The sequence below is a fragment of the Littorina saxatilis genome, linkage group LG8, assembly GCF_037325665.1.
Source record: "Littorina saxatilis isolate snail1 linkage group LG8, US_GU_Lsax_2.0, whole genome shotgun sequence".
NCBI lineage: Eukaryota > Metazoa > Mollusca > Gastropoda > Littorinimorpha > Littorinidae > Littorina > Littorina saxatilis.
The window spans coordinates 44,758,595-44,785,264 of record NC_090252.1 but is presented as its reverse complement, the minus strand read 5'-3'; the positions used below and the strand labels follow the sequence as shown (position 1 = coordinate 44,785,264).

General features: G+C 41.5%; 1 protein-coding gene across 1 annotated transcript; it reads left to right on the top strand.

The window, feature by feature from the left end:
- Positions 1–21,815: 21,815 nt before the first annotated feature.
- Positions 21,816–26,395, top strand: LOC138973629 (uncharacterized). The gene is made up of 2 exons (XM_070346361.1): positions 21,816–23,271; positions 24,236–26,395. The coding sequence occupies exons 1-2, from the start codon at positions 22,281–22,283 to the stop codon at positions 25,180–25,182; spliced, it is 1,938 nt and encodes a 645-aa protein (XP_070202462.1). The 5' UTR covers positions 21,816–22,280; the 3' UTR covers positions 25,183–26,395.
- The last annotated feature ends 275 nt before the right edge of the window (positions 26,396–26,670 follow it).

The window sequence follows — 26,670 nt, the reverse complement described above, 5'->3', positions numbered from 1 at the left end:
GAGACGGAAGCCATGTCCCACCCCCGTGTCATCACAATGGCACGTAAGAGACCTTGGTCATTCTGCCATAAGTGCAGGTGGCTGAATACACCTAAACACGCAGACACCTGGGTAGCGCGACTCCGTTGCTGCTAGCTTTCCACTGGGAGGAAGCGACCCGAATTTCCCAGCGATGGGACAATAAAGTAATGAAAATGAAAATTAAAAAAATTAAAATGAAATGAAATGAAATGAAAATGAAAATGAAATGAAAAATGAAAGTTTATACAAGCAACGTCTGTACATTTCCATCAAAGTATCATTGGATTTAATTCACACGATTAAAAAAAGTCAGTCATCCTATACACAAACTCCTACACGCAGTAGTGATTTCAATGCAATTTCAGTATCAGCAAATGTCTCCGGGCTAGTTCTTTACTATCATGTAGAAGAAGGCTTCGTTTTGAGTACGAAACTAACTAGCCCGGATGTCTTCTGAAGTCCAGACCTTAGCACAGGATTCTTTCTTGAAGACGGCACAGTTCGCGTAAGAGCTATATCAAACATTTCTTTTATCCATGTCAGTCGCTCTACGATTATCGATCACAGCAGGTCGTCTTGGGGGCCGGAGGGCGTATGCGTGGCTATTGGAATCGCTTGTGTACGCATCAAATCAACACCATCTGCAAGAGCTGGTTCAATATTTGCCAGCAGAATCTTACGCTTTCTTCTCGTTTCTTCTCCCATGCTCAAAAGCTAACAAAACACGACTCTATCTTGCTCTATAGCTTCAACCCTTTTTGATCATGTGCGAACAAAATAACTAACTCTACGCACGCGCTCTCATTCTTCTCTCTCACTCTCTCTCTCTCTCTCTCTCGTCACGTTCTTCTTCTTCCATTGGCCACGCCTCGTTCATTTGCATAGCGCGCGCAACTCACGCGACTCGCGTTTCTCCGCCACGGAAGACAACTCCGGAGTAAGTGTTTTCTCTGCAAGTGACGATAATCGTTACTGATGTCGAGTTGACGAACATTTTGTCACGCAAAATGACTGTTAGCTCAAAATGCGCACTGAGATCGTACGTTCCTCTTTTTTTTCTACCCCCGGGGCCCCCTCCTTCTTTTTTTCTCCCCCCTACCTCTCTGTCTCTCTCTCACTTACTCGCTCTTTTTTTCGCGGTTGACAGATGAGAGAGTGAGAGAAAACCGGCCAGTGCTAGAGTTCCCATATTGAACGCGCAGTCCAATGCGCGTGCTTTGTTGTTCACGAGAACGCGGGTGTGTTGCTTGCATCGGCGTTTTTCCCAATAGGAGAGATTTCTAAAGTGATCTTGTGTGCTCGCGAGCTGGACAGGTAGAGGCTTTACGGTCAGCGTTAGGTTGGACTCTGGCCGAATAGACAAGCCTTTTTCTGATCGTTTCTGTCGTCACACGTACACACGCACGCTGCAGTGCTCGTCTCGTCAGTGAATGCTTAAAAAGTAGGTGTAGCGTGTTTGTTCAAAGAGTTCAGTTTTTGTTGTTTCTCAGTCTATGCTGAAAACGTAGGTCTAGCAAAGTGTTAAGTTTTTCGTGTCTCTCAGTCTATGCTGAAAACGTAGGTCTAGAAAAGTTTTCAGTTTTTCGTGTCTCTCAGTCTATGCTGAAAACGTAGGTCTAGAAAAGTTTTCAGTTTTTCGTGTCTCTCAGTCTATGCTGAAAACGTAGGTCTAGAAAAGTGTTCAGTTTTTCTTGTCTCTGAGTGTTTTCTGGACAAAGTGTGTACAAAGTTGTTACTGTTTTTGCGCATGTAGAGTTCCGTTTGGTCACTAGCGAATCGGAAACGAGATCTTTGCTGTCTGGTCGCATTTACCGCACTGTCCTCAGTGTGTGTTGAAACATCAGGTGCGGTGTGATGGTGGTCAAAGTGCTCAACGTTTTACCTGTTCTCATGAATGCTGTGTCATTCATTTTCGGTCAAAGTGGTAACATTGTTGGTTGTTGCCGGGAATGTTGTGTCATGAGTTGTCGGTCAAATGGTACAATTTGTACCTGTTCTCGGAATCGCTGTTACATTACGGTTGTCGGTCAAATGGTACAACTTTTACATGTTCTCGGAATCGCTGTTACATAAGTTGTCGGTCAAATGGTACAATTTGTACCTGTTTTCGGAATCGCTGTTACATTACGGTTGTCGGTCAAAGGGATTACAATGTCTTGCTGACTCCACAAATGCAGTGTTCCGTTAATCACGAGCGGATTGAACAAGATCTTTGCTGTGTTCAGGTGGGCTATTTCTGCCAAAATGGTTCCATTTTTGGTGTTCTCAATGTTTGGATTATGATGCGACACTCGTTGCAGTGTTTCTGTTCAAAGTGGAAAAGTCGGATCGTAATTGGGCAAAGTCGACTTTAGGAAGTCTACTTCCAGAAGCTTTGGAAATGACTGTTCAGTAAAAGAAGATTTCGCTAAGTCAACTTGGGGCTAAATTCAGGAAGGCCTTAACGTTTCTGCTGTCTTCGTACAAGCTGTATTCCGTTTGGCCACTACAGGATCGGATAAAAGATGCTTGCTGTCGTGTACTGTTGTCCATTGTTGTCTGAAAAATCAGCTTATTGTCTTTGCCCAAGTGGTACTTTTTTTGTTGTTCTCAGTTATGGTGCAACATGAGTTGTACTGGGTGGCCGAGTGGTAACGCACTTGCGCTCGGAATCGAGAGGTTGCGTGTTCGACCCTGGGTCCGGCCGCTGTTTTCTCCCCCCTTTCCTAACCTAGGTGGTGGGTTCAAGTGCTAGTCTTTCGGATGAGACGAAAAACCGAGGTCCCTTCGTGTACACTACATTGGGGTGTGCACGTTAAAGATCCCACGATTGACAAAAGGGTCTTTCCTGGCAAAATTGTATAGGCGTAGATAAAAATGTCCACCAAAATACCCGTGTGACCTGGAATAACAGGCCGTGAAAGGTGGATGCAGCGCCTAAAGGCAGTCGATCTACTGGCCGATGTGAATGCGTGATATATTGTGTAAAAAATTCCATCGCACACGGCATATAGGTAGCATGCGCCTTGAGTCGCCTTGTGTGGTGAGATACGTGCGCGATATAAATCCTCGTAAAATAAAATAAATAAATAAATAAATAAATAAATAAATAAATAAATACTGTTTTTTGTCAACAAGTGGGACACTTTCTGTTGCTCTCAGTTATGGTGTGACATGGACGGCAGTGTTTCTGTTAGTGGTCAAGTTTCTGCGTCGTGTTCAAATCGTAGGCGGTGGTGTGGGCAGTGTTAAATAATGATTTAAGAGTCTATTTGATTTGTGTGTGTTTTTCCCTTCTTTTGGAGTTGAACTACACAACTTTCGTAAAGTGTCAGCTTAGTTTTTCCATGCGTGGGTGTGTGTGTGTGTGTGTATGTGTGTGTGTGTGTGTGTGTGTGTGTGTGTGTGTTTGTGTGTGTGTGTGTGTGTGTGTGTGTGTGTGTGTTTGTGTGTGTGAGTGCGTTTTTGCGTGCGTTTGTGCGTTTGTGCGTAAATTGGTCACTCGCATCGCTAGCTTATAATGCCAGTTTGAATGTGTCGGTGGGCTTGAATCTTCACGTAAAGAGAAGTTTAAATTCCTTTCACGTTCTTGTTCAGTAATGGCCCTTTTAGTATCTCGTCCAAAGGCTACTGTCGCACATCATCGTTGTTATAATTCTACTAGTATTGCAGGTTGTTATTGTGATCAATAGATTGCCGCTTCGACTTTAACCAGTGCATACATTCTATCATCATCCTCTGTTTCATCTTTTCGAAACCCTATAAGACTAGGAGTTCAGCTAGGATATTCTATCATTAAGACTAATTTGGTGGTTTTGTTATTGCTGATATCTCATCTATTTTCTTGGGAGTGCATGCAGACTCAGTCTTTGCTAATAAAGCGGAGTTTCAACTTTGGTCTTCACTTCAATTCTAACTGGGTAACGAAAGATATCACCTTTTGTGTTTGTGTTCCATTCTGATTGGGTAGCTATAGGTACAAACTTTGATCGTCAGTTCAATTCTGACTAGGTAACTATAGGCGTGCAGTCGTACGTTTTCTGCTACAAACGAAATAACATGGAGTTTCTTTCGACGTAAAGTGTTACAGCCGAACCTGTCTGAAGAGACCGCCCAAGGGACTGAGCAAAAGTGGTCTCTTTAGACAGGTGGTCTCTTTAGACAGGTGATTTATATAGTCGTAAAAGCCGTCGCGGATCCTATGGGTGGTCTTAAAGAGCAGGTGGTCTTTATGGAAGGCTGGTCTCGAGGGCAGGTTCCACTGTACTTTCTTACCTTCTTACTAAATAGTAAATAATTACTTTCTCACACGGGCGGGGATGTAGCTCAGTCGGTAGCGCGCTGGATTTGTATCCAGTTGGCCGCTGTCAGCGTGAGTTCGTCCCCACGTTCGGCGAGAGATTTATTTCTCAGAGTCAACTTTGTGTGCAGACTCTCCTCGGTTTCCGAACACCCCCGTGTGTACACGCAAGCACAAGACAAAGTGCGCAACGAAAAAGATCCTGTAATCCATGTCAGAGTTCGGTGGGTTATAGAAACACGAAAATACCCAGCATGCTTCCTCCGAAAGCGGCGTATGGCTGCCTAAATGGCGGGGTAAAAACGGTCATACACGTAAAAGCCGTGGGAGTTTCAGCCCATGAACGAACAAACAATTACTTTCTCACCATCCTGACAAAGACAGTTTATCTGCCGAAATATTGATAAAAGCAAGTACCTAACCTGGTTACTGACGTGTCTTCTTTTTCTGTAAAAAAAGTTACATTCAGGAAACGTCACCATGGGAACAGTGGACAGAACTTTTTATCTGTATCCTCGTTGAAACGTGGCTACTTTAATTGCGACTGAGGTTTATCCCTGTTGTATTCGTTTCAAACAACCTTTTTTTTTTTTTTTACTATCTCTCCTCAATGAACAGGTACTACTTTTCTGCTGAGATCCATACCCGTTGTCTTTGTTTTTAAGCCTAACAGGATTTTGTTTGCAAAAAGCTTCCCCTATATGGACAAGCGATGCGCACACTACCAAGAACAACGGGAGAGCGTTGTGATACTACCACAATGGACGCTATATTGACACTGCTTTCATGGGACTTTCGCGAAGCACTTGAAAAATCATAGTCTAAAGAGTGTCTGCGTTTTCTGAGTGACGTCATATAGTCTTGGTGACCATTGTTTCTTGAGGTCTCAGAAAGCCTTCACAGCCGGAATCTTCACAGAATCGGCTGCTCTTTGAAGCGTCCACTGATTCAAGGTTGAATTTGTCGACTAGCTGCCGAAGAGAAATCAAGATCTGTTTACTCGAAGGTAAGTGAATGCATTGCTGATTCTGTTTTAGACGATCTAGATTTTTTTGTTGAAAATATTTGTGTTTTGCTTGACATATTTGCGTATGTTTTACTCAAGGCCAACTGAATCCGTCCAGAATGAACACTTTTTCGACACAACTGACTGAATCGAAGTAATAAAAGGTCAAGCGAATCGGCGACGTAGGTCAGATTTTGACGGTAACATTGGAAAACATTCATCTCTTTCCGTCGACGGTTCGCCATGTCGTTTTGTCTTCTGACTATTAACAATATTTAAAATAATTATTTGAGCGACGAAAATAACGAGACAATGCATACGTAATATCGGCAGAGTTGTCTCCCATCCTTCGAAAAAAAATGACTGTGTTGATGTTTTCGTTCGAAAACCATAATTGTGACCCTCCACCACGGAATGAGTCGCATGTCACCTTTGCATAATTTTCATATTTTTACATTTTCCTAAAGAATTTCTTATGCTCTATCCAGTGGTGAAAACCGTTTTAGAAAAGAGCAAAAACTGTTTGAGTTATAAGCCTGTGACTAAGGTGACCCTCACACTGTTACTAGACACTCCCCAGACTTATATTAAGCCTAGCGCGGAACCGCGCGAGGTGACATGCGACTCATTTCGTGGTGGAGGCTCACAATTATACATGAAAGCCATGTGTACAGTTCATTCCGTTACTTCAACATTATATAAAATGACTTGTAATGCTTACGAGAGCAGGTTCTGTCGAACTGGAGGCTTACATTGCAGTGGATTCAGAGCTATGAATATACAACGCTGAAGTTCAACATTACCAATTTACGGAAATAATCAAATGTTCAACTAAATACAGTATTGCTTTTCGTTACACTTTTGTGTTAGTTTCAACACATTGCCCCCATAGTTTCCGTCTGTAAAAACTTGATCCCTTGAATCGTCTTCAACGTCGCCGAATTGATCAATCTCAGATGCCACGCCCCTTTTCTACGTCGATTTTGTTTGTTTGTTTGTTTGCTTAACGCCCAGCCGACCACGAAGGACCATATCAGGGCGGTGCTGCTTTGACATATAACGTGCGCCACACACAAGACAGAAGTCGCAGCACAGGCTTCATGTCTCACCCAGTCACATTATTCTGACACCGGACCAACCAGTCCTAGCACTAACCCCATAATGCCCCAGACGCCAGGCGGAGCAGCCACTAGAATGCCAATTTTAAAGTCTTAGGTATGACCCGGCCGGAGTTCGAACCCACGACCTCCCGATCACGGGGCGGACGCCCCACCACAAGGCCAACCGTGCCGGTGCAGATGGTAGAATTTGCAGGTGTGCCTTAGGTCGGATATAATTATGTCCTCTTTTGAAACTGACCATTGAAGATTTTGCACTGGAAACGGCGTTGGAGGAACTTGATTCATGATTTAATTTCCTCAGTGAGCTAAAGAAGATCATGAGCAGCAGGTGGCATTTCCGCTGTCGTGAGCTTTTTTCGTTTCCTGACGCCCACCTCATGTATAAAGGTTTTACTTGCGAATCGTGCTATCATTCTTCATCCACATCGACTTCTGTAGGCAATGACAAAAAAATGGCAATAATGCAGTCCCTTTAATATTACTGATGATCATGAAAGAGAGAGAGAGAGAGAGAGAGAGAGAGAGAGAGAGAGAGAGAGAGAGAGAGAGAGAGAGAGAGAGAGAGAGAGAGAGAGAGACTCAGACTCAGAACTTTATTACAAAAGGATAAAGGTTTTAGGCAAAGCCTATTCTTCCAACCTGTCCTTTATACAACACATAAAGATAGACGCACATTAAACATATAAATTCAATCATATAAAATACAGAAATACATTGTATGGAATGCAACACAATGTGCATTTAAGGAATTACATTAGGAGAACTCAAAAATTACAAAATTACATTGACATAGTTATACCTTTCATTTGGGAATAAAGTTGCTCCGATCAGCTACACATCCGTTAACACTAGTACAAAATGTTTTACAAAATAACAATCGAACAAGACATTTCATTCACGAATGATGTGTGAACGTGACTGTCTTAAACATTTTCACCGAAGTTGCAATTCTTATCTGTTGGGGGAAGGAGTTCCAGAGAAACGCTCCCGAGAAGGCTAAGCTAGAGAGAGAAAGAGAGAGAGAGAGAGAGAGAGAGAGAGAGAGAGAGAGAGAGAGAGAGAGAGAGAGAGAGAGAGAGAGAGAGAGAGAGAGATAGAGAGAGAGAGAGAGCGAGCTAGAGAGAGATGGAGAGAAAGAGGGAGAGAGAAAAAGCGAGAGAGAGAGAGAGAGAGAGAGAGAGAGAGAGAGAGAGAGAGAGACCAGATAGATAGAAGGGGGGAAAGTAAGTAAGGGTGGGGGGTGGGGGGGGGGAGGCAGTGAGAGAGGGGTTGGGATGTGTCCATGCCCGTTTATCTTCATATCTACGATGTCTAGTGTACTTGCTGGCAATAACGTCAGCATCTGTGTGTGTGTGTGTGTGTGTGTGTGTGTGTGTGTGTGTGTGTGTGTGTGTGTGTGTGTGTGTGTGTGTGTGTTTTGTTTCTGTTTGTCGTCTGTATGTCTGTCTATCTGTTTGTGTTATACTAGTGCGCGCACGTGTGAGTGTATGTGTGTGTGTGCGTGTGAGAGAGAGAGTGTGTGTGTGTGTGTGTGTGTGTGTGTGTGTGTGTGTGTGTGTGTGTGTGTGTGTGTGTGTGTGTGTGTGTGTGTGTGTGTGTGTGTGTGTGTGCGTGTGTGTGTGAATGTGTGTGTGTGTGTGTGTGTGTGCTCTGAGAGTTTTTTTTCCAGATTGGTGTAGGTAAAAATTAATTCAGAAATAAAGTCTTATACTCTGCGCAGAAATCAGCCTGCCTGTTGATCGTTGTTCTGTGTCTCACTATTTAGAAGGATATTCTCATCTCATATAAACGGTTGGGAAGATCTATGATGGTATAAGCTTACATGATCGACGCCGGGATGGTGCCTTTCTCAACCTCGCCACGCGAACAGACAAGAACCTGTCTGTGAAACAACCGAGAGGAACTTTCTTTTTTTCTTTATTTGGTGTTTAACGTCGTTTTCAACCACGAAGGTTATATCGCGACGGGGGTAGGGGGAAGATGGGATAGAGCCACTTGTCAATTGTTTCTTGTTCCCAAAAGCACTAATCAAAAATTTGCTCCAGGAGCTTGCAACGTAGTACAATATATATTACCTTTCAGGGAGAATGCAAGTTTCCAGTACAAAGGACTTCACATTTCTTACATACTGCTTGACTAAAATCTTTACAAACATTGACTATATTCTATACAAGAAACACTTAATAAGGGTAAAAGGAGATACAGAATCCGTTAGTCGCCTCTTACGACATGCTGGGGAGCATCGGGTAAATTCTTTCTCGTCCCAACCAATATGGGACTCCCGCTAACCCGCAGGGGGAACCGAGAGGAACTACTATAGTCGCAATTTATCAATTGATTTCTGTTGGCATTAAAGAATTGATGCTGATGATAAGTAATGTGTAACGCCCTCACGGTAAAACCATTAGGGGCATGTTCCCGGGTTTGACCCCGACTTTAGATGTGAAAAAAAAAAAAAAAAAAAAAAGGCCACCGCAAGGGAGGGATGGTTGTCGCGCTCTAAGCTCCCGGTCAACGAGGCACTCGTTCCTGAGGGGGTTTCAAGGAGAGTCATGAAGTTAGTTTGGAGATCCAGCTGGATCATTCGGTATCAGTGCTGGCAGTCAGCGCTGCCGTTGTGGGTCTGAATTGATGCTGACATGCGTTTAAGCTGTTGTAGATATTAAAGCGACTGGGTCAGAGGAATGGTGTCTTTTTCTACCCCAAGCACTTTTTGTAATTGACAAGAACACACTCATTGGCGATAATTTAAGAATGCAGGTGCGGTTTTTGTCACCCAATAAAAAACGTGTAACGGAGGGGCGGATCGAGGGAGGGTGTGGAGGTTTGGGGGAGGGTGGCAGGAATGCGGCAAAGTAAACAGCATATATACACCCACAATTGTTTTATTTTAATTCCCGTGAACACGATGACATTTCAACATCGACGCTACAAACAGCCACAATCAATACATCCAATAAAAATAAAGACCTACATCCAGTAACAATAAGGACCGGCAAATCCGCATCAAAGAGCGAACGAAGCCTTTTAACGCATTGAGTTGCTCTATCGGTGCGTGTCCATATAAGCAATATAAGCTGTCACGCGTGCATATATGTAGAGGTTACATGCCGAGTCTCAGTGATTATTAAAAATAATGGTCGAAGTTAGCGGATCATGAAAAATGCGAGCTTCAGTGAGCTTTTTCATGACCGCGAACTGAGACAATTGCTTTTTAATAATCACTGAGACGAGGTATGTAACCTCTTTATTCCTCCTTTCTTCGGTTATTCAAAGAAAAGAGGAGTTTTTGTGCGAAAGTTTGATCGAATCCAAATCACTCAACCAGTCTACCTGCGCTGGTGATTGAATAATGCGCTGTTGTATAGTGCAGGGAAAATCATTCAATTCTTGTTAACACTTCTTGTCAGTTTCCCTGTTTTGGACTAAAATCAAGTACACAGTTATGTTGTTATTCTGCTGTGGCGGTAAAGGCAGATAGTGTGTGTTCTGTTCATGTTTTGGTATCGCTTAGGAAATGTTCTTTCTTCGAATGGGACAAGCAGACGAACTTTTGCACCCGTGTTCCAACGTTAAAAACTGTATGAAGTTCCGTTTTTGGGGGGCAAAATAGTGTATGAAACCGCTGTATGTTCTTTAAATTAATGCGATGTGTGCATTTGGTTGCGTGTGATCTGTTTATAAAATGAAATATTGTCGAAAACTAACCGTCGGATTGCAGTTCAGAAAATTTGAAAGGGGGAACTACTCTTGTCGTACGAGAGTTACTTGCCTTGGGAGTTTGCGTGCACTCATAAGAGATCTAAAGCGAGTTTTTCTGCACTGATCGTTAGATTTGGATTTAGAAAACAACCAAACTCATAGATTGTATATGGAGATTAATGTGTTCGAATACAGCATCACGCAGTTGACCTCTTTCATGTGCCCTGCAGCAACACTGCACCAAACTGTCACGATAAACACGATAATACCTGGACGATTACAGCAAATCTGTTCATAATTCTGGCTCGACCCCAGCATCCCAGGGCTCACGGCTGTCACGATGTGGCACTTCGCCTTTTTACATTTAGTCAAGTTTTGACTAAATGTTTTAACATAGAGGGGGAATCGAGACGAGGGTCGTGGTGTATGTGTGTGTATCTGTGTGTGTGTGTGTGTAGAGTGTTTCAGAGAAAACTACCAGACCGATCTTCATGAAACTTGACATGAGAGATTCTGAGTATGGTACCTCCAGACTTTTTTTTCATTTTATGATAAATCTCTTTGATGACGTCATATCCGGTGTGTGTGTGTGTGTGTGTGTGTGTGTGTGTCTGTCTGTGCGCGCGTGTGTGTGTAGAGCGATTCAGACCAAACTACTGGACCGATCTTTATGAAATTTGACATGAGAGTTTCTGGGAATGATATCCCCGGACTTTTTTTTTTCTTGTTTTCGATAAATACCTTTGATGACGTCATATCCGGCTTTTTGTAAAAGTTGAGGCGGCACTGTCACACCCTCATTTTTCAATCAAATTGATTGAAATTTTGGCCAAGCATTTTTCGACAAAGGTCGGACTTCGGTATTGCATTTCAGCTTGGTGGCTTAAAAATCAAATAATGACTTTGGTCATTCAAAATCTGAAAATTGTAAAAACAAAAAAATTTAAAACGATCCAAATTTACGTTCATCTTATTCTTCATCATTTTCTGATTCTAAAAACATATAAATATGTTATATTTGGATTAAAAACAAGCTCTGAAAATTAAAAATATAAAAATTATGATCAAAATTAAATTTTCGAAATCAATTTAAAAACACTTTCTTCTTATTCCTTGTCGGTTCCTGATTCCAAAAATATATAGATATGGTATGTTTGGATTAAAAACACGCTCAGAAAGTTAAAACGAAGAGAGGTACAGAAAAGCGTGCTGTCCTTCTCAGCGCAACTACTACCCCGCTCTTCTTGTCAATTTCACTGCCTTTGCCACGAGCGGTGGACTGACGATGCTACGAGTATACGGTCTTGCTGAAAAATTGCATTGCGTTCAGTTTCATTAATTCTGTGAGTTCAACAGCTTGACTAAATGTTGTATTTTCGCCTTACGCGACTTGTTACATATAGTCAAGTTTTGACTAAATGTTTTAACGTAGAGGGGGGAATCGAGACGAGGGTCGTGGTGTATGTGTGTGTATCTGTGTGTGTGTGTGTGTAGAGTGTTTCAGAGAAAACTACTAGACCGATCTTCATGAAACTTGACATGAGAGATTCTGAGTATGGTACCTCCAGACTTTTTTTTCATTTTATGATAAATCTCTTTGATGACGTCATATCCGGCTTTTCGTGAAAGTTGAGGCGGTACTGTCACGCTCTCTTATTTCAACCAAATTGGTTGAAATTTTGGTCAGGTAATCTTCGACGAAGGCCGGACTTTGGTATTGTACTTCAGCTTGGAGGCTTAACATTTAATTAATGAGTTTGCTCATTAAAGTTGTCATTAAAATCGATTTTTCACAAACAGATTTAAAATTGATTGCATCGTATTCTTCGTCACATTCTGAATCTAAAAATATATACATGTGTCATGTTTACTCTTAAAATGTGATCACAATTAACGAAAATAGATTAATTAGTCTTACGATTAAAATTTAAAGGTGGTCGTCTACATTTTTTTTCTCAATAATATTATGGTTAGATTTAGCTAAAAAGTTATGTCAGATGATGAATGAACCATGGGGAAAAAAGTTATGGAAAAAAAAATATATGTAAAAAAAAGATTTTATTTTTGGGTAGCGTGACTCACGCTTCCAATATTTTGTTTTCTGTTTGCTGAGAACATGTGCTTTGCCTAAAAATACTGACCAATCAAATTCATGTCATTTTTTGAAAGTTGGATACAACGAGGTATATTGGTATTAACTGACATTGTACGTTCGGGAGACATATTATCATATCAAGATATATGTGATTTGATTGGATATTCGCCAAACCGAATTCTTGAATATAATGTTGTAAAAGCTGCTGTGTCATTATTTATGAGGAAACATGTTGTAAATATGACTGATGATGTTTGTATTACCTTACCACTGTTTAACGGCAAAAATGTGTCAAGTGCCAGAGAATATAGGAAAGAGATTATTAATATGAAAACAGATGTACCATGTTCCGGAGGATTTTGGAAGAGAAGTTTAATGTAGAAATTGATGAACGATCTTGGATAGTTGCCTATCAGTCAACACAAGAGACTAGATTAAGAGTTTTACACTGGAAAATTATGCACAACATTTATCCGACCAATGAAAGTAATGGAAACTAATAAATGTAATTACTGTTGTGATGTAACTGATTTCATTGAACACTTCTTTTTTGAATGCCCGGTTGTATACAAATTCTGGAAGTTTATTGAAGAATTTAATTTTCGTACTTTAGAAATTAAGATTGTTTTGAAAGTTAGGGATGTTTTATTTGGTATGCATTTTGTAATGGTGAAAAAGGCAACTATGTATAAATTGAACCACATTATCTTAATCGGAAAGATGTGCGTTAGTATATCTAAAAAAAAAGAAATTCCTTTTTACCGTTCGAAAGTATTTTTAATAGGCAGTTACAGATAAAAAAAAAAGCATTTTTGTGTGAGTGTTCGAAGAACAAAACGTTAACAAAAAGTTAGCTTGTTGTACTCGATAAGTTGTATTTAATTCATTGTATGAGATATTGTTAATTTAAGTTATTGAGACATCCCAGTGCACTAAGGGATTTATAGAGCAAATCGAGAAAATTCATTATTGAACGAAGCGCATAGCGCTGAGTTCAATAATTATTTTCGAGATTTGCTCTATAAATCCCTTAGTGCACTGGGATTGTTTAAATGCATATTTTTTAAACAAGGAAAAGACATTTTTTGGGGGAAATTCATGTCTCAACAACACAATTTAACTAGAATCATTCGCCAACGCGTTTAAGACTCAAAAAAAATGAGCAAAGATCACTTAGACAGTGTTAAAAAGGGTTGTTTGGCAAAGGTTCATTCGCACGGAATCGACGTGATGATTTCTTTACGATTTTTGTAGCATGTTGAAGAGACACGTTTGCCTGCAATCACGACTTGCTTGACCCCTACCCTGTATAACACAATTGATGAACAAGTAAAAAATAAAAACGATTAAATACTATGCATTTATCGTAGAGTTAGTAAAATATTCTCTACGAATCTGTTTTTCTTTTTGATTTACCTTCCTGTTTCATATTTTACGACAATTTGAAAATGACGAAAAATCACTCGCAACAGTGGGCGCGAATGAGTTGCGTTTCTTTCGCCGGGGACTGTGTATATGTGTGTGTGTGTGTGTGTGTGTGTGTGTGTGTGTGTGTGTGTGTGTGTGTGTGTGTGTGTGTGCCTGTGTGATGTGTGTGTGTGTGTGTGTGTGTGTGTGTGTGTATGTTTGCCCGTGTGCCTGTGTGTTTGCATGCGTGCGCGCGTGCGTGGGTGCGTGTGTGTTTTGCGAATAATAATTGTCTCAAGTCCTGTGTCACGGAGCAGCACGAAAGAGGACGGAACTTGGAACGGAAGAGATTATAAACAAGAGCAAAGCGACGCCACTTCACTCGCCGTGTGGTAATCTGGGACTGCGGAACGTTTACTGTTATCCCTGTTAGTTCAGTCTACAGGGCGGAGTCCGGTGTACCATTTAGACACTTGAAGCCAAGTTGGTTGCCAAGTGTCTTGCTATGATTATAAGAGAGATCTTCTTCTTCTTCTTCTTCTGCGTTCGTGGGCTGAAACTCCCACGTACACTCGTGTTTTTTGCACGAGTGGAATTTTACGTGTATGACCGTTTTTTACCCCGCCATTTAGGCAGCCATACGCCGTTTTCGGAGGAAGTAAGAGAGATCAAAATGTTATCGTCTGTCAGTTTTGGTTGCTGAGTCAGAACCCTCAGAGCGTCAATTCAAGTCCAGAAACGAGCTTCATTTTATTTCGGCTCGACATTCGAGTTTCAATACGTGTGATAGAGTTCACGGGAGCGTGTCATTATTTATTATATTTCCGGTGAGTGGTTTTTTTTCTGGATTTTTGTTGTACGTACTTGTTGAACATTTTCTGAAATAGGGTCTGTTTGTGTGATCAACTATTCTGACTTTGTGAACAATTCGTAGGTGAAGTTCTATCGGTTTCAGTAGTGTGTGTGTGTGTGTGTGTGTGTGTGTGTGTGTGTGTGTGTGTGTGTGTGTGTGTGTGTGTGTGTGTGTGTGTGTGTGTGTGTGTGGTTTATTTATTTTGTGTGCCCGCATGTGTGTTAGCGTGTGTGTGTGTGTGTGTGTGTGTGTGTGTGTGTGTGTGTGTGTGTGTGTGTGTGTGTGTGTGTGTGTGTATTGTGCACTGTTTCCTAGCCTCGGCTACATCATAATTCGATATCCACACATGTTTCCAATTGTATCTGTATGCGCCTCATTACCACCGTCGCGATATAACCTTCGTGGTTGAAAACGACGTTAAACACCAAATAAAGACAGAAAGAAAGAACGTTCTACCTGCTTCTTCGCTCGCACAACATGTTCACAAACAAAGATTGTTGAGACTACGCTAGCTTAGATTATCTTCGACACACCTACCTCCAGATTATCTGCAGTGTAACCCCCTTTTTTATGGCCCCCACAATGTGGGCCCCAAAGGGTTTAAAATCGTGATCGTGATTGGCGTTTTTTGACCTTTCTGTGACCGTGATTGCCGAAATTTCCATTTCTGTGATCGTGATGGGACTTTGCCCGTGATCCGTGATGACAAAAAAAATCAAGTCTCGTGATCGTGATCGTCATTTGTTTTCGTGATCGTGATGGGCATTATTGCAAAGCATTTTATTTTCAACGTACATTTTTCACAGCTGTATCACTCTATGATCCTCTATTCGTCAAGGTGTTTGTGATCGTGAAAACAAAAATCAAGGTAACTGTGATCGTGAAAGCTAAAATGTCCCTTCCCGTGATCGTGATGATACCCCCCCCCCCCTTTGAGGCCCTCCACAATGTAAGACTCCCTCCCTTTTAAGACCCTGCTTCTCGGATGTTCTGTTCACAATGTCTGTACATTTCCCCCAACATTAAGACTCCCTCCTGATTAAGGTTTTAAGGGGGTGTTCCACTGTAGATTGTTTCCCCATTACCAACAAGTGTTTCCAGACTCTATCTCAACTGCTGCGTGTTTTCTGCAACCTGTGACTACATAATTATGCGGAGCGTAAAAAAAAGTGACAATTATCCAACTATTGGGGAATAAGTACAGAGCCCAGAGAGGATATAAATCTGGAGGGAGGTATTATGAGAAATATGCCAGTATTTAAAGTTGGTTGGTTCAAAACGGAAGCTTCGCTGCAAGTCAATAACCATTGAGTGAGTGAGTGAATGGGGGAGTAGGGGGGTGAGTTGGTGAGTGACTGAGTGTTTATTTGTCTCATTATTTACTAAAGGAGTGAGTTGGTGAGTGACTGAGTGTTTATTTGTCTCATTATTTACTAAAGGAGTGAGTTGGTGAGTGACTGAGTGTTTATTTGTCTCATTATTTACTAAAGGTGTGAATTGGTGAGTGACTGAGTGTTTATTAGTGTTTATTTGTCTCATTATTTACTAAAGGAGTGAGTTGGTGAGTGACTGAGTGTTTATTTGTCTCATTATTTACTAAAGGAGTGAGTTGGTGAGTGACTGAGTGTTTATTTGTCTCATTATTTACTAAAGGTGTGAATTGGTGAGTGAGTGAGTGTTTATTAGTGTTTATTTGTCTCATTATTTACTAAAGGAGTTAGTTGATGAGTGAGAGAGTGAGAGAGTGAGTGCGGGAGTGTTTATTTGTCTCATTATTTACTAAAGGAGTGAGTTGGTGAGTGAGAGAGTGAGTGAGTGAGTGAGTGAGTGAGGGATTGTTTATTTGTCTCATTATTTACTAAAGGAGTGAGTTGGTGAGTGAGTGAGTGAGCGAGTGAGTGAGGGAGTGAGTGTTTATTTGTCTCATTATTTACTAACTGATTGATTTTTTGCATTGTTAATGTATTGTTTGTAACGGTGTACCAATTCTGTATTGTTGCAAGTATGTATGTATCTTATAATGCATGATTATCACACGTTATGTGTTTGTTTGATTTTTTTGTTACCTCGACTTACAAGCTTGGAGCTGTGTAGTAAGCTTGACAATAACTCTGACAGTCTATTTTTTGGAGATCTTTTCTATTCTTTGTCTTTGCTTGTTTATTTCTGTCGGGATATTTTTTTCCTTCCGATCAGCAGATCAAATTTACTTTGCATCAGTATATATCTGTATCCATTCTTAATCGCAGACACGTATTATTCTCTAGAATTATAGTGCATATTTATGTGATCAAGCATTTGAAATGAAACGCGAAGCCGGCGTACGGTGCGCCACTCACCCGGCTAAGCCGGGTATTCGGCTCTACTTCTTCCCGGCGAAGCCGGCTACCCGGCGAAGCGGGTATTCATCTAGTATCTATATCTATATACGGCTTGTGTCTGTCTCTCTGTCTGTCTGTGTGTTCGCCATGCACGGCCAAAGTTCTCGATGGATCTGCTTCAAATTTGGTGGGCATATTCAGGTAGACCCCGGACACAATCTGGTCGATGAAAATTTTCAACACGTGCTCTCAGCGCGCAGCGCTGAACCGATTTTCGTTTTTCTGTACATCCATTCCCAGTAGCTCTTCCTTATCTTCTCCAGTGTTTTGCGCGTTTATCTCCCTTCCAGTAACTCTTCCTTATCTTCTCCAGTGTTTTGCGCGTTTTATCTCCCTTCCTTCGTGTATTAGGCTCTACTTCTTCTCGGCGAAGCCGGGTACCCGGCGAAGCGGGTATTCATCTAGTATCTATATACGGCTTGTGTGTGTCTGTGTGTTCGCGATGCACGGCCAAAGTTCTCGATGGATCTGCTTCAAATTTGGTGGGCATATTCAGGTAGACCCCGGACACAATCTGGTTGATGTAAATTTTGAACACGTGCTCTAAGCGCGGCGCGGTGAACCGATTTTGGTTTTTCTGTTCATTCATTCAGATCCATTCCCAGTAATTTTTCCTTATCTTCTCCAGTGTTTTGCGCGTTTATCTCCCTTCCTTCGTGTGGCGTCAATCACGTACGGTATTTGCAAGAATACTGAATGAAAAAGAGCTTCTTCAAAATCTGAAGTTTGATCTTCCGATCACAGCTACGGTATCATCCTGAACTCAGGTGAAAATGAGTACGGCTCATTCTCTGAGGTAACTGGCGATAGCCGTTGAGCGATGACTTATCAGAATGCTACGGTATGACAAGCAGCTTCAGATATTCCCGTTACTATTTTTAGAAGGTCACTGTCCAGAACGCTTTCCTTGCACCCGTTGTCCTCACTGTAAAAGTGCAAAGGTCGAATCTATTTATAGCCACGCGAAAAATCCACTGTCATCTATCTCTATATATATACGGCTTCTCTGTGTGTGTGTGTGTGTGTGTGTGTGTGTGTGTGTGTGTGTGTGTGTGTGTGTGTGTGTGTGTGGTGTGGTGTGTGTGTGTGTGTGTGTTTGCGTTGCGGTGAACCGCGGTGAATAAATACTCATGTTTCGCGATACGAATTACGAAAATAAACACTTTTTTGTTTGGCTCTACTTCTTCACTTCTTTCACTTCCGCCACACAAAAGCAGCGCTTTTCTGCACAGGTAGTACATCTAAGTATTGCAATTCGTGTACAAAATCCCTCCCATCTTCAAAATATTGCCACTAATATATCCTACCCCTCCCATCGTAAATATTCTGCATCAACTTTGGTGGGCATATTCAGGTGGACCCCGGTCACAAACTGGTGGATGAACATTTTCAACACGTGCTCTAAGCCGTCGAACCGCCACGCTGCATACTCTGTCTCGCGATTCACCCGGCAAAGCCGGGTATTCCTCTAGTATAATATATATATACATATTTGACAAAAAGCAAAGGCATAATGGAGACAGGACACGACAATAGAATGGACAAAAAATATAAAAGGGAAAGAGAGAGATGAAAGGAGATGGAGAGAGAGAGAGAGAGAGAGAGAGAGAGAGAGAGAGAGAGAGAGAGAGAGAGAGAGAGAGAGAGAGAGAGAGAGAGAGAGAGAGAGAGAGACAGAGAGAGAGAGTGAAAGAAAGATAGAGAGAAAGGGAAATACATAACAAGAATGGGGAAATAGAGAGGGAGAGAGACAGAGAGAGAGAGAGAGAGACAGATAGAGAGAGAGAGAGGAAGAGAAACAAAGAGAGAGAGAGAGAGAGAGAGAGAGAGAGAGAGAGAGAGAGAGAGAGAGAGAGAGAGAAAGAAAGAAAGCATGATAGAGAGACAGGGAAAGACATAAAAAGAATGGGGAAATAGAGAGAGAGAGAGACACAGAGAGAGAGAGAGAGACACAGAGAGAGAGAGAGAGAGAGTGAAAGAAAGATAGAGAGAAAGGGAAATACATAACAAGAATGGGGAAATAGAGAGGGAGAGAGACAGAGAGAGAGAGAGAGACAGAGAGAGAGAGAGAGAGAGAGAGAGAGAGAGAGAGAGGAGAGAGAGAGAGAGAGAGAGAGAGAGAGAGAGAAAGAAAGAAAGCATGATAGAGAGACAGGGAAAGACATAAAAAGAATGGGGAAATAGAGAGAGAGAGAGACACAGAGAGAGAGAGAGAGAGAGAGAGAGAGAGAGAGAGAGAGAGAGAGAGAGAGAGAGAGAGAGAGAGAGAGAGAGAGAGAGAGAGAGAGAGAGAGAGAGAGAGAGAGAGACTACATAAGTATACATCACAATTGCATATATCAATAACAATCGCTAGAACTTCTTAATTAAATTTAGACTTTCTTCTTCTTCTTCGTTCACAAGCTGAAAATCCCACGACTGTAAAGTGAATGGCCATTTTTACCCCGCCATTCAAGCAGCCATACGCTGCTTTTGGGGAAGGATGCTGTGTATTTTCGTGCTTCTATATATAATCCACCGCACTCTGACTTTGATTACAGGATTTTCGGTCTGTCTTTCAGCCTCTTGCAATGGGAAATATTTAGTAAAGGCAAAAAGGGACTGGGTGGCCGAGTGGTAACGCACTTGCGCTCGGAAGCGAGAGGTTGCGTGTTCAGGCCTGGGTCAGGCCGCAATTTTCTCCCCCCTTTCCTAACCTAGGTGGTGGGTTCAAGTGCTAGTCTTTCGGATGAGACGAAAACCGAGGTCCCTTCGTGTACACTACATTGGGGTGTGCACGTTAAAGATCCCACGATTGACAAAAGGGTCTTTCCTGGCAAAATTGTATAGGCATAGATAAAAATGTCCATCAAATACCCGTGGGACTTGGAATAAAGTAAAAAAAATTCCATCTCACACGGCATTAAGTCTCAGGAAACATGAATACACGCATGCAGGAAAAAAAAATATGGGTAGCGCCGTATGTATGTATGGCAGCTCGCTTTCCCCGGGGAGAAAGCAGCCCGAATTTCCATGAGGGTAACCTCACTGGACTGTAAATCTTATCCAATCCAATCCAATCCAATCCAATCCAAAAGAGAACAACCTTAAAGAATATATGTCCTTTTTCGTCCTTTCTTTCTGTCTTTCTGTAGCGTTTGTTTGTTTGTTTGTTTGTTTGTTTGTTTGTGTGTGTGTGTGTGCATATGTGTGTGTGTGTGTGCGTGCATATGTGTGTGTGTGTGTGTGTGTGTGTGTGTGTGTGTGTGTGTGTGTGTGTGTGTGTGTGTGTGTGTGTGTGTGTGTGTGTGTGTGTGTGTGTGTGTGTGTGTGTGTGTGTGTGTGTGTTTGTTAATTTGTTTGTTTGTTTCTTTCTTTCTTTGTATCTGTATTTGTGTGTTTAATGTTTGGGCACAGAGTTTGGTATTTAACTCCTCGAAACCTCTGTGTGAATGACAACAAAAGCAAACTAAATAATGTAGTTAGCAAAACTGGACAAGACACACATCTTCCGCGTGCAATAGTCAAGATAAGAAAGAAAAGACGGCCGGAATATGCATCAGGCGAACACACAGATGGTCTCATCTTCTCGTATGATTAACAGGCAGGAATATTGGCGATACGCGGCAGCCCAGATAAACGCTGGCTTTTTGTTCCCCTATATTTTTGGCTTTGTGTTCCCTTATATTTTATTGGTGATACGAGGCAGCCCAGATGAACGCTGGCTTTTTTGTTCCCCTTTATTTTTGCAATAAGCAGAAATTAATTAACTCGGGCGCATTGGCCGAGTGGATAAGACATCGGCCTCCTATGTGGAAGGTCGCGGGTTCGAATCCCGGCCGCGCCAGGTGGGTTAAGGGTAAAGACTCTTCCGATCTCCCAGGTCAACTTATGAGCAGACCTGCTAGTGCTTTGTCCCCCTTCGTGTGTACACGCAAGCAAAAGACCAAGTGCGCACGGAAAAGATCCTGTAATCCATGTCAGAGCTCGATGGGTTATAGAAACACAAAACTACCCAGCATGCTTCTCCCGAAAGCGGCGTATGGCTGCCCGTAAACATCGTTGTGCGTGTCGCAACTGTCGTCGTAAAAAGTCAGGCCTTGTATGAATTATGACAAGAAAAAGATGAAAATATCACGTTGATCCGAACGAATATGTTAACACTTTCTACCCCACCTATATTGACCAAGTTTTTGTTTTTTCTTGCCGAGACCAGCTGTGCTGCTGCATGTCACACAGAATTGTAGTAACTGTGTAGTAACTGTATCAACACGCTGGAATGCAGGCGTTAGATCGACGTTACAGGAAGCGACTGAAGCTAACAGTCTGAGCGGATATATCCGTACCTGGTCAGATAGAGCCATATGAGTGGATACGGATATATCCGTACCTGGGAGACAATGAATAATCAATTGTACCTCCCAGGTGCATGCATGTTTTTTTTTTTTTTTTTTTTTTTTTTTTTTTTTTTTGCCTCAGTTGCATGCAGTCCGCTTCAAGCTGAAAAATAAATGAAAAGAATGAAACCCTAATTTTTTTTTATTTTTTTTTATCTCTTTTTTTTTTCTTTTTTTTTCTTCCTTTTCTCTTCTTTCTTTCTTTCTCTCTACAGCTGAGCGTCCTTCTTCATTGGCGTTTTATAAATTTATCAATTGTATGTGGTTTTCTACAATGGACAAAATCTTGCATCTTTAATGTTGGTTATTGTCATATGTCTGTGTTTGGGTTGACTAGGTGTTGTTTGTGGCGGTGTCATGATGGAGTTAACATAGTAACAATCACAATAAGTAAGAGGAAAAGCAAATTGTAAGCATGCTAAAGTTTTCTTAGGAACAGTTCTCTTTTCATACAAGTGGTGTTTAGTGTAGGTGCATGCATGTTGTCCAAAGAGAGAAAGATACACGAGCTTCGTTAATAGGAAGACAGACATCGTTAATGAAGCTCTTAAGGGGATGTGCGGGGGTGATTTTTGAGCTTTTGGGCAGATTTGGGCATTTAGACATTTTGACTGTTTGGAAAACTGTGGTCATTTTTCTTTCAATTTCTGCCGTTGATGTTGCATATACATGGTTTTTTTGTGTAATAAAAATAAATTCAATAAACCAACCCTCGCCTGATTGCGTTCATTTGTCCTGAACTTGCCTTATTATTGCCGATTTTCAACACCTTGATCAGCAAATTTGAGCAGACGACAGGGCGAACACTGCATGACGTTGCATGCTACATAGCCTCCCCTGTTTGCATGTGACCGTTGTTTCGTTATTTTCCGGACTACTTCGGCTCTAACGGAACATTGTCAATGTAGTTCAATCTACGCCAACTTCCTTATACGGAGAGTATGACGTACGATGCGATCTTGATTCGTTCAACCGGGGTCACGTGGTACAACAATGGCGCTTGTTTACAAGCAGTGAAAGTACACGCTCCTGTGCAAAAATGGTTCGCACCAAGCCATCAACAACCAGAGGAGCCCCAAAATCTACGAAAAAGAGGACAGATCAAGTGAAGAGTCAATGGAAGGCGAAGAAATCAGCGCAATCAGCTTCTGTGCTGACTGACGTGACAGAATTTGTGCCGGTTTTGGGGTCGTCTGCTAGTGCTACATTTTCCGCGTCGATTCCTTCAACTGAAAACATTCTCGGCACGAAGACAAGAAGTGAGTTCAAAAAAGAATCGTATGAGAGGTTTGTTTCCGGTGGAGTTGACACTAAGTCATCTGCTGCTACTGAAACCCTGGTAAAAACCCAGAGGGGTGTTGTAGACTTTGCCGAAGTAGACAGTATGGTTGCAAGTTTGTGCTGTCCACAGTGCAAAAACAAGTGCTTGTCTCTTTGCACAGACTCCAGACCAACAAGTGGCTTGGCAGTATTTGCCCAGGTGAACTGTTCTTCGTGCGAAGAGCCTGTGTATGAACAGTATCTGGCGACAAAATTTAAATCCAAGACAAAAGTGTTCGACATGAACAGACAGGCAGTGTATTCCTCGCTTGCTTGTGGACTGGGAGCCACCACATTCAGAAATTTCTGTGAAAACATGGATTTAGCTGGACTTCACCACAAGACCTTTCATACTCATGCCAGCCAACTATTCACACAACTAGAGGGATTCCGGAAGCATGTGTTCAGTGAGACTGTTGCATATGTTCGAGAAGTTCATGCAAGATACTGTGGCACTACTCTTGGTGTCGATGACACCCTGAACATTATTGTGAGCTATGATGGCACCTGGCTTACTCGTGGACACTCTTCGCACATTGGAGTTGGGTGTGCTGTGGACTTACTTACTGGACTCTGTGTTGATGCCCATGTCATGTGTACCTACTGCCAGGTGTGCGAGTCTACGGGGCAGAAGCTGTTTCAGGAAAAACCAGAGGAGTATGCGGCCTGGCTCGTGGACCACTTGGACAAGTGTGAGGTGAACTATAAAGGTAAATTATATTTGTTTGCACAGAAATATTTGAATAGAGTTTATTTCAAATTTAAGCAACTTACTCAAATATAGCAAATTACAAGTAAATGTAATAGTGATGAGTGGATATTATTTTCCATGCATTCCAGTGAAACTGAAAACCAAAACTAAAGGCATGGATGATGGATTACAAAAAAGCGTCATAAAGACAGATCATCAATTTATGATAATAATAATGAAAGTTGTAACACATGCATATATAAATCCAATTTTTAAGAATAGTTCAGGGCATGGGGGAGTGGATGTGTGTGATGAAAATAATAAGAAAACACACACAGATAGAGAGAGAGAGAGAGAGAGAGAGAGAGAGAGAGAGAGAGAGAGAGAGAGAGAGAGAGAGAGAGAGAGAGAGAGAGCTGTATTTACAGCATGAAGTGAGATTCACAAGTCTTCAGAATCAACGGGCTTAGAACAGAGGGAGCTAGTAGTGGTCAGGGGGTGGCAAATAGTTTACACATACATACATGTATACATGTGTGGCCACATACATACATGTACCGTATGTATGTGTGGCACAATACAAGTGTATTTAAAAATGTTCAAATAGTATCAATTGATGAATATTATGCTTAACGTTTACAATCTAACATGTTCAGTGCCACAATATAACATGTTCTCACCACTATTAATAGGTAATATGCGCCTTGAGTCGCCTTGTGGGGTGAGATACGTGCGCGATATAAATCCTCGTAAATAAATAAAAGTAAATAAATAAATAAATAAAAAAATACCTGCTGCTAGAAATTTAATATACAGTAATTTGGTAATTCCATGTTTATTTCAATTCTTTTCTGTATTAATTATAGTTGAAGTATTAGCTGTACAATGACTGTGAATAACACATGCGTGCACACACACACACACACACACTTAAAAAATACTCTGTTTGCAAATTACATTTCTTATTTTGTTCTTGTTTGCAGGCTCATCAGGGATGATGGAGGTGGAAGCAGCCCGTGTCATATGGCGTCGATCGGTGAACACCAACAAGCTTCGCTACACAACACTTCTGTCGGACGGTGACTCCAAGACTTTTACAGAGCTCAACGACATCAAGCCCTATGGTGAGGATATTCACATTGACAAGGAAGAGTGTGTGAACCATGTGAGTAAACGACTTGGTACAGCTCTTCGCAACATGGTGACAGACTGCCGAAAGCGAGGGGTGACTCTTGGTGGACGTGGAAGGGGTCAGCTGACAGGCAATGCCATACGCAAGCTACAGATTTACTACAACCGGGCAATTCGTAGCAACAAGGATGTGTGTAGCATGAAAAAAGCAATCATGGCATCACTGTACCATTGTTTTTCCACTGACGAAAATCCACAACATGAACTTTGTCCTGCTGGAGAGAGCTCGTGGTGTTTCTTTCAGGAAGCGCTGGCGAAGCACCAAGTTCCAGGTCCACACAAACACCTCATCCACACACCCCTCAATGAGGAGAAGTTAGCTGCACACCTGTTGCCCATTTATGAGAGACTTTCTGAAGAACACCTACTCAGCAGATGTGTTTCTGGCAAGACACAAAATGCCAATGAGTGTCTCCACAGCCTCATTTGGTCAAGATGTGCTAAGGACCACTTTGCTTCCCGCAGTCGTGTTGAGTTTGCAGTCTTGACTGCTATTAGAGAGTTCAACTTTGGACCTGCTGCTGCTGCCGACTCTGCCCAGTTCTTCGGATTCCAGACTGGACATCACATGAAGAGGCTTGGAGCAGCCAGGATGCACAAGAGGGTGCGGAACAGTCTGAAGGCTGTGAGAGACAAGCAAAGTAAAAGGAGAGACAAAGTGCGGGCAGCCAAGTCAAAGAGACTGGAAGAACTTGTTCAGCTGGAAGGTGGCCCTGCATATGCAGCAGGCATGTTCTAAGTTTTGACTATGTAAATGTTTTAACATAGACGGGGAATCGAGACGAGGGTCATGACTCATGGTGTGTTTGTGTATAAAGTGATTCCGAGGAAACTACTGGACCAATCTTGATAAAACTTAACATGAGAGTTCCTGAGTGCGATATCCCCAGATGTCTTTTTTCCATTTTTTGGAAAGATGTCTTTGATGACGTCATATCCGGATTTTTTTAGGCAGTTGAGGCAGCGCTCTAACACCCTAATTTTTCAACCAAATTGATTGCAATTTTGGTAAAGCAATCTTCGACGAAGTCCGGACTATGGTATTGCATTTCAGCTCAAAATTTTAAAAATAAAGTAATGAGTTTGCTTGTTAAGTTTGTCATTAAAATCTAATTTTTAGTAACAAAATAAACTTTGACTGCATTGCATTCCTCATTTTTTCCTGAATTCAAAAATATATAGATATGTCATGTTCACTCTAACAATGTGCTCAGAATTACAGAAAATAGGTTTAGTAAGTACTATACGGTCTCATGCTTTGCGGAGACGAGCGTGATCCGTCTCGGTATTGTTAGCCGAGACTATCTTAATGTATCTCGTAGTCTTGGCGATGACTGGTTTGTGGTGTTGATATTTAAGTTTCATACTGATTGACTAAATGTTTTTATATTGCTTCACGCGACTTGTCATTGTTATTGTGGTTAACATTATTCTCATATATATTGTGGTTATTGTACGCATATGTGTGCAATTAATGACTTGGGTACGTTTCGTAATTTGGAGCTAGCTTGTGTGTGTGTGTGTGTGTGTGTGTGTGTGTGTGTGTGTGAATGTGAACGTGAACGAGTGAGCGAGCTTTTTTTGGTGTGCATGCTGTAATTGGGAGTGTGTGTATGCATTGTTTGTAACTCGGGACAAACAATTTTCATAGTGTACTGCACATGTTTGAAATAACTTATGTTTTATGTCTTCCCTAACTTTTAAACTGTGTCTCTAAGGTGTGAAAGACACTCCTCAGTGTGGAATTTGGAGATACATGTATGTATTTTGAGTTTAATTACAACTATCAATGGTTTCAAAACAAATTGTGTGCGTTTTTGCCTTTTCCTCAGTTTGCATGTTTTGACATTTGGGAACGAAATGATTTCAAATCTACTGGTTAGATTTCTGTGAAATTCTGCATACTTGTACTTTTACATACTATCTACAGAGTTACCATTTGAATAATGAATCGGAAAAGAAATGTTGGCTTTACGATTTTTTTAATATTAAATTTTACGCAAAATTTCAACATTATGATAAAAAAAAAATTTTTTAAATAACTGTAATACTCACAGAAAAAATAAATGGTAAATCTGTAGATATGATCTAAATCTATATTTATGCAAAATATTGGACAGAAATCGAGCATTTGGATATGGAAAAAACGGTTCCTAAAATCCAATATGGCTGCTGTTTACTTTTCTGTTTCTATAGCAACGACATACACAATAAACAAACACATTAA

What these genes read in the sequence shown, in the direction of transcription:
- LOC138973629 (XM_070346361.1), top strand. Translation starts at nt 22,281, where the DNA reads ATGGTTCGCACCAAGCCATCAACAACCAGAGGAGCCCCAAAATCTACG. An exon ending in GTGTGAGGTGAACTATAAAG is followed by an intron (nt 23,272 to 24,235) that starts GTAAATTATATT and finishes TCTTGTTTGCAG; the next exon opens with GCTCATCAGGGATGATGGAG.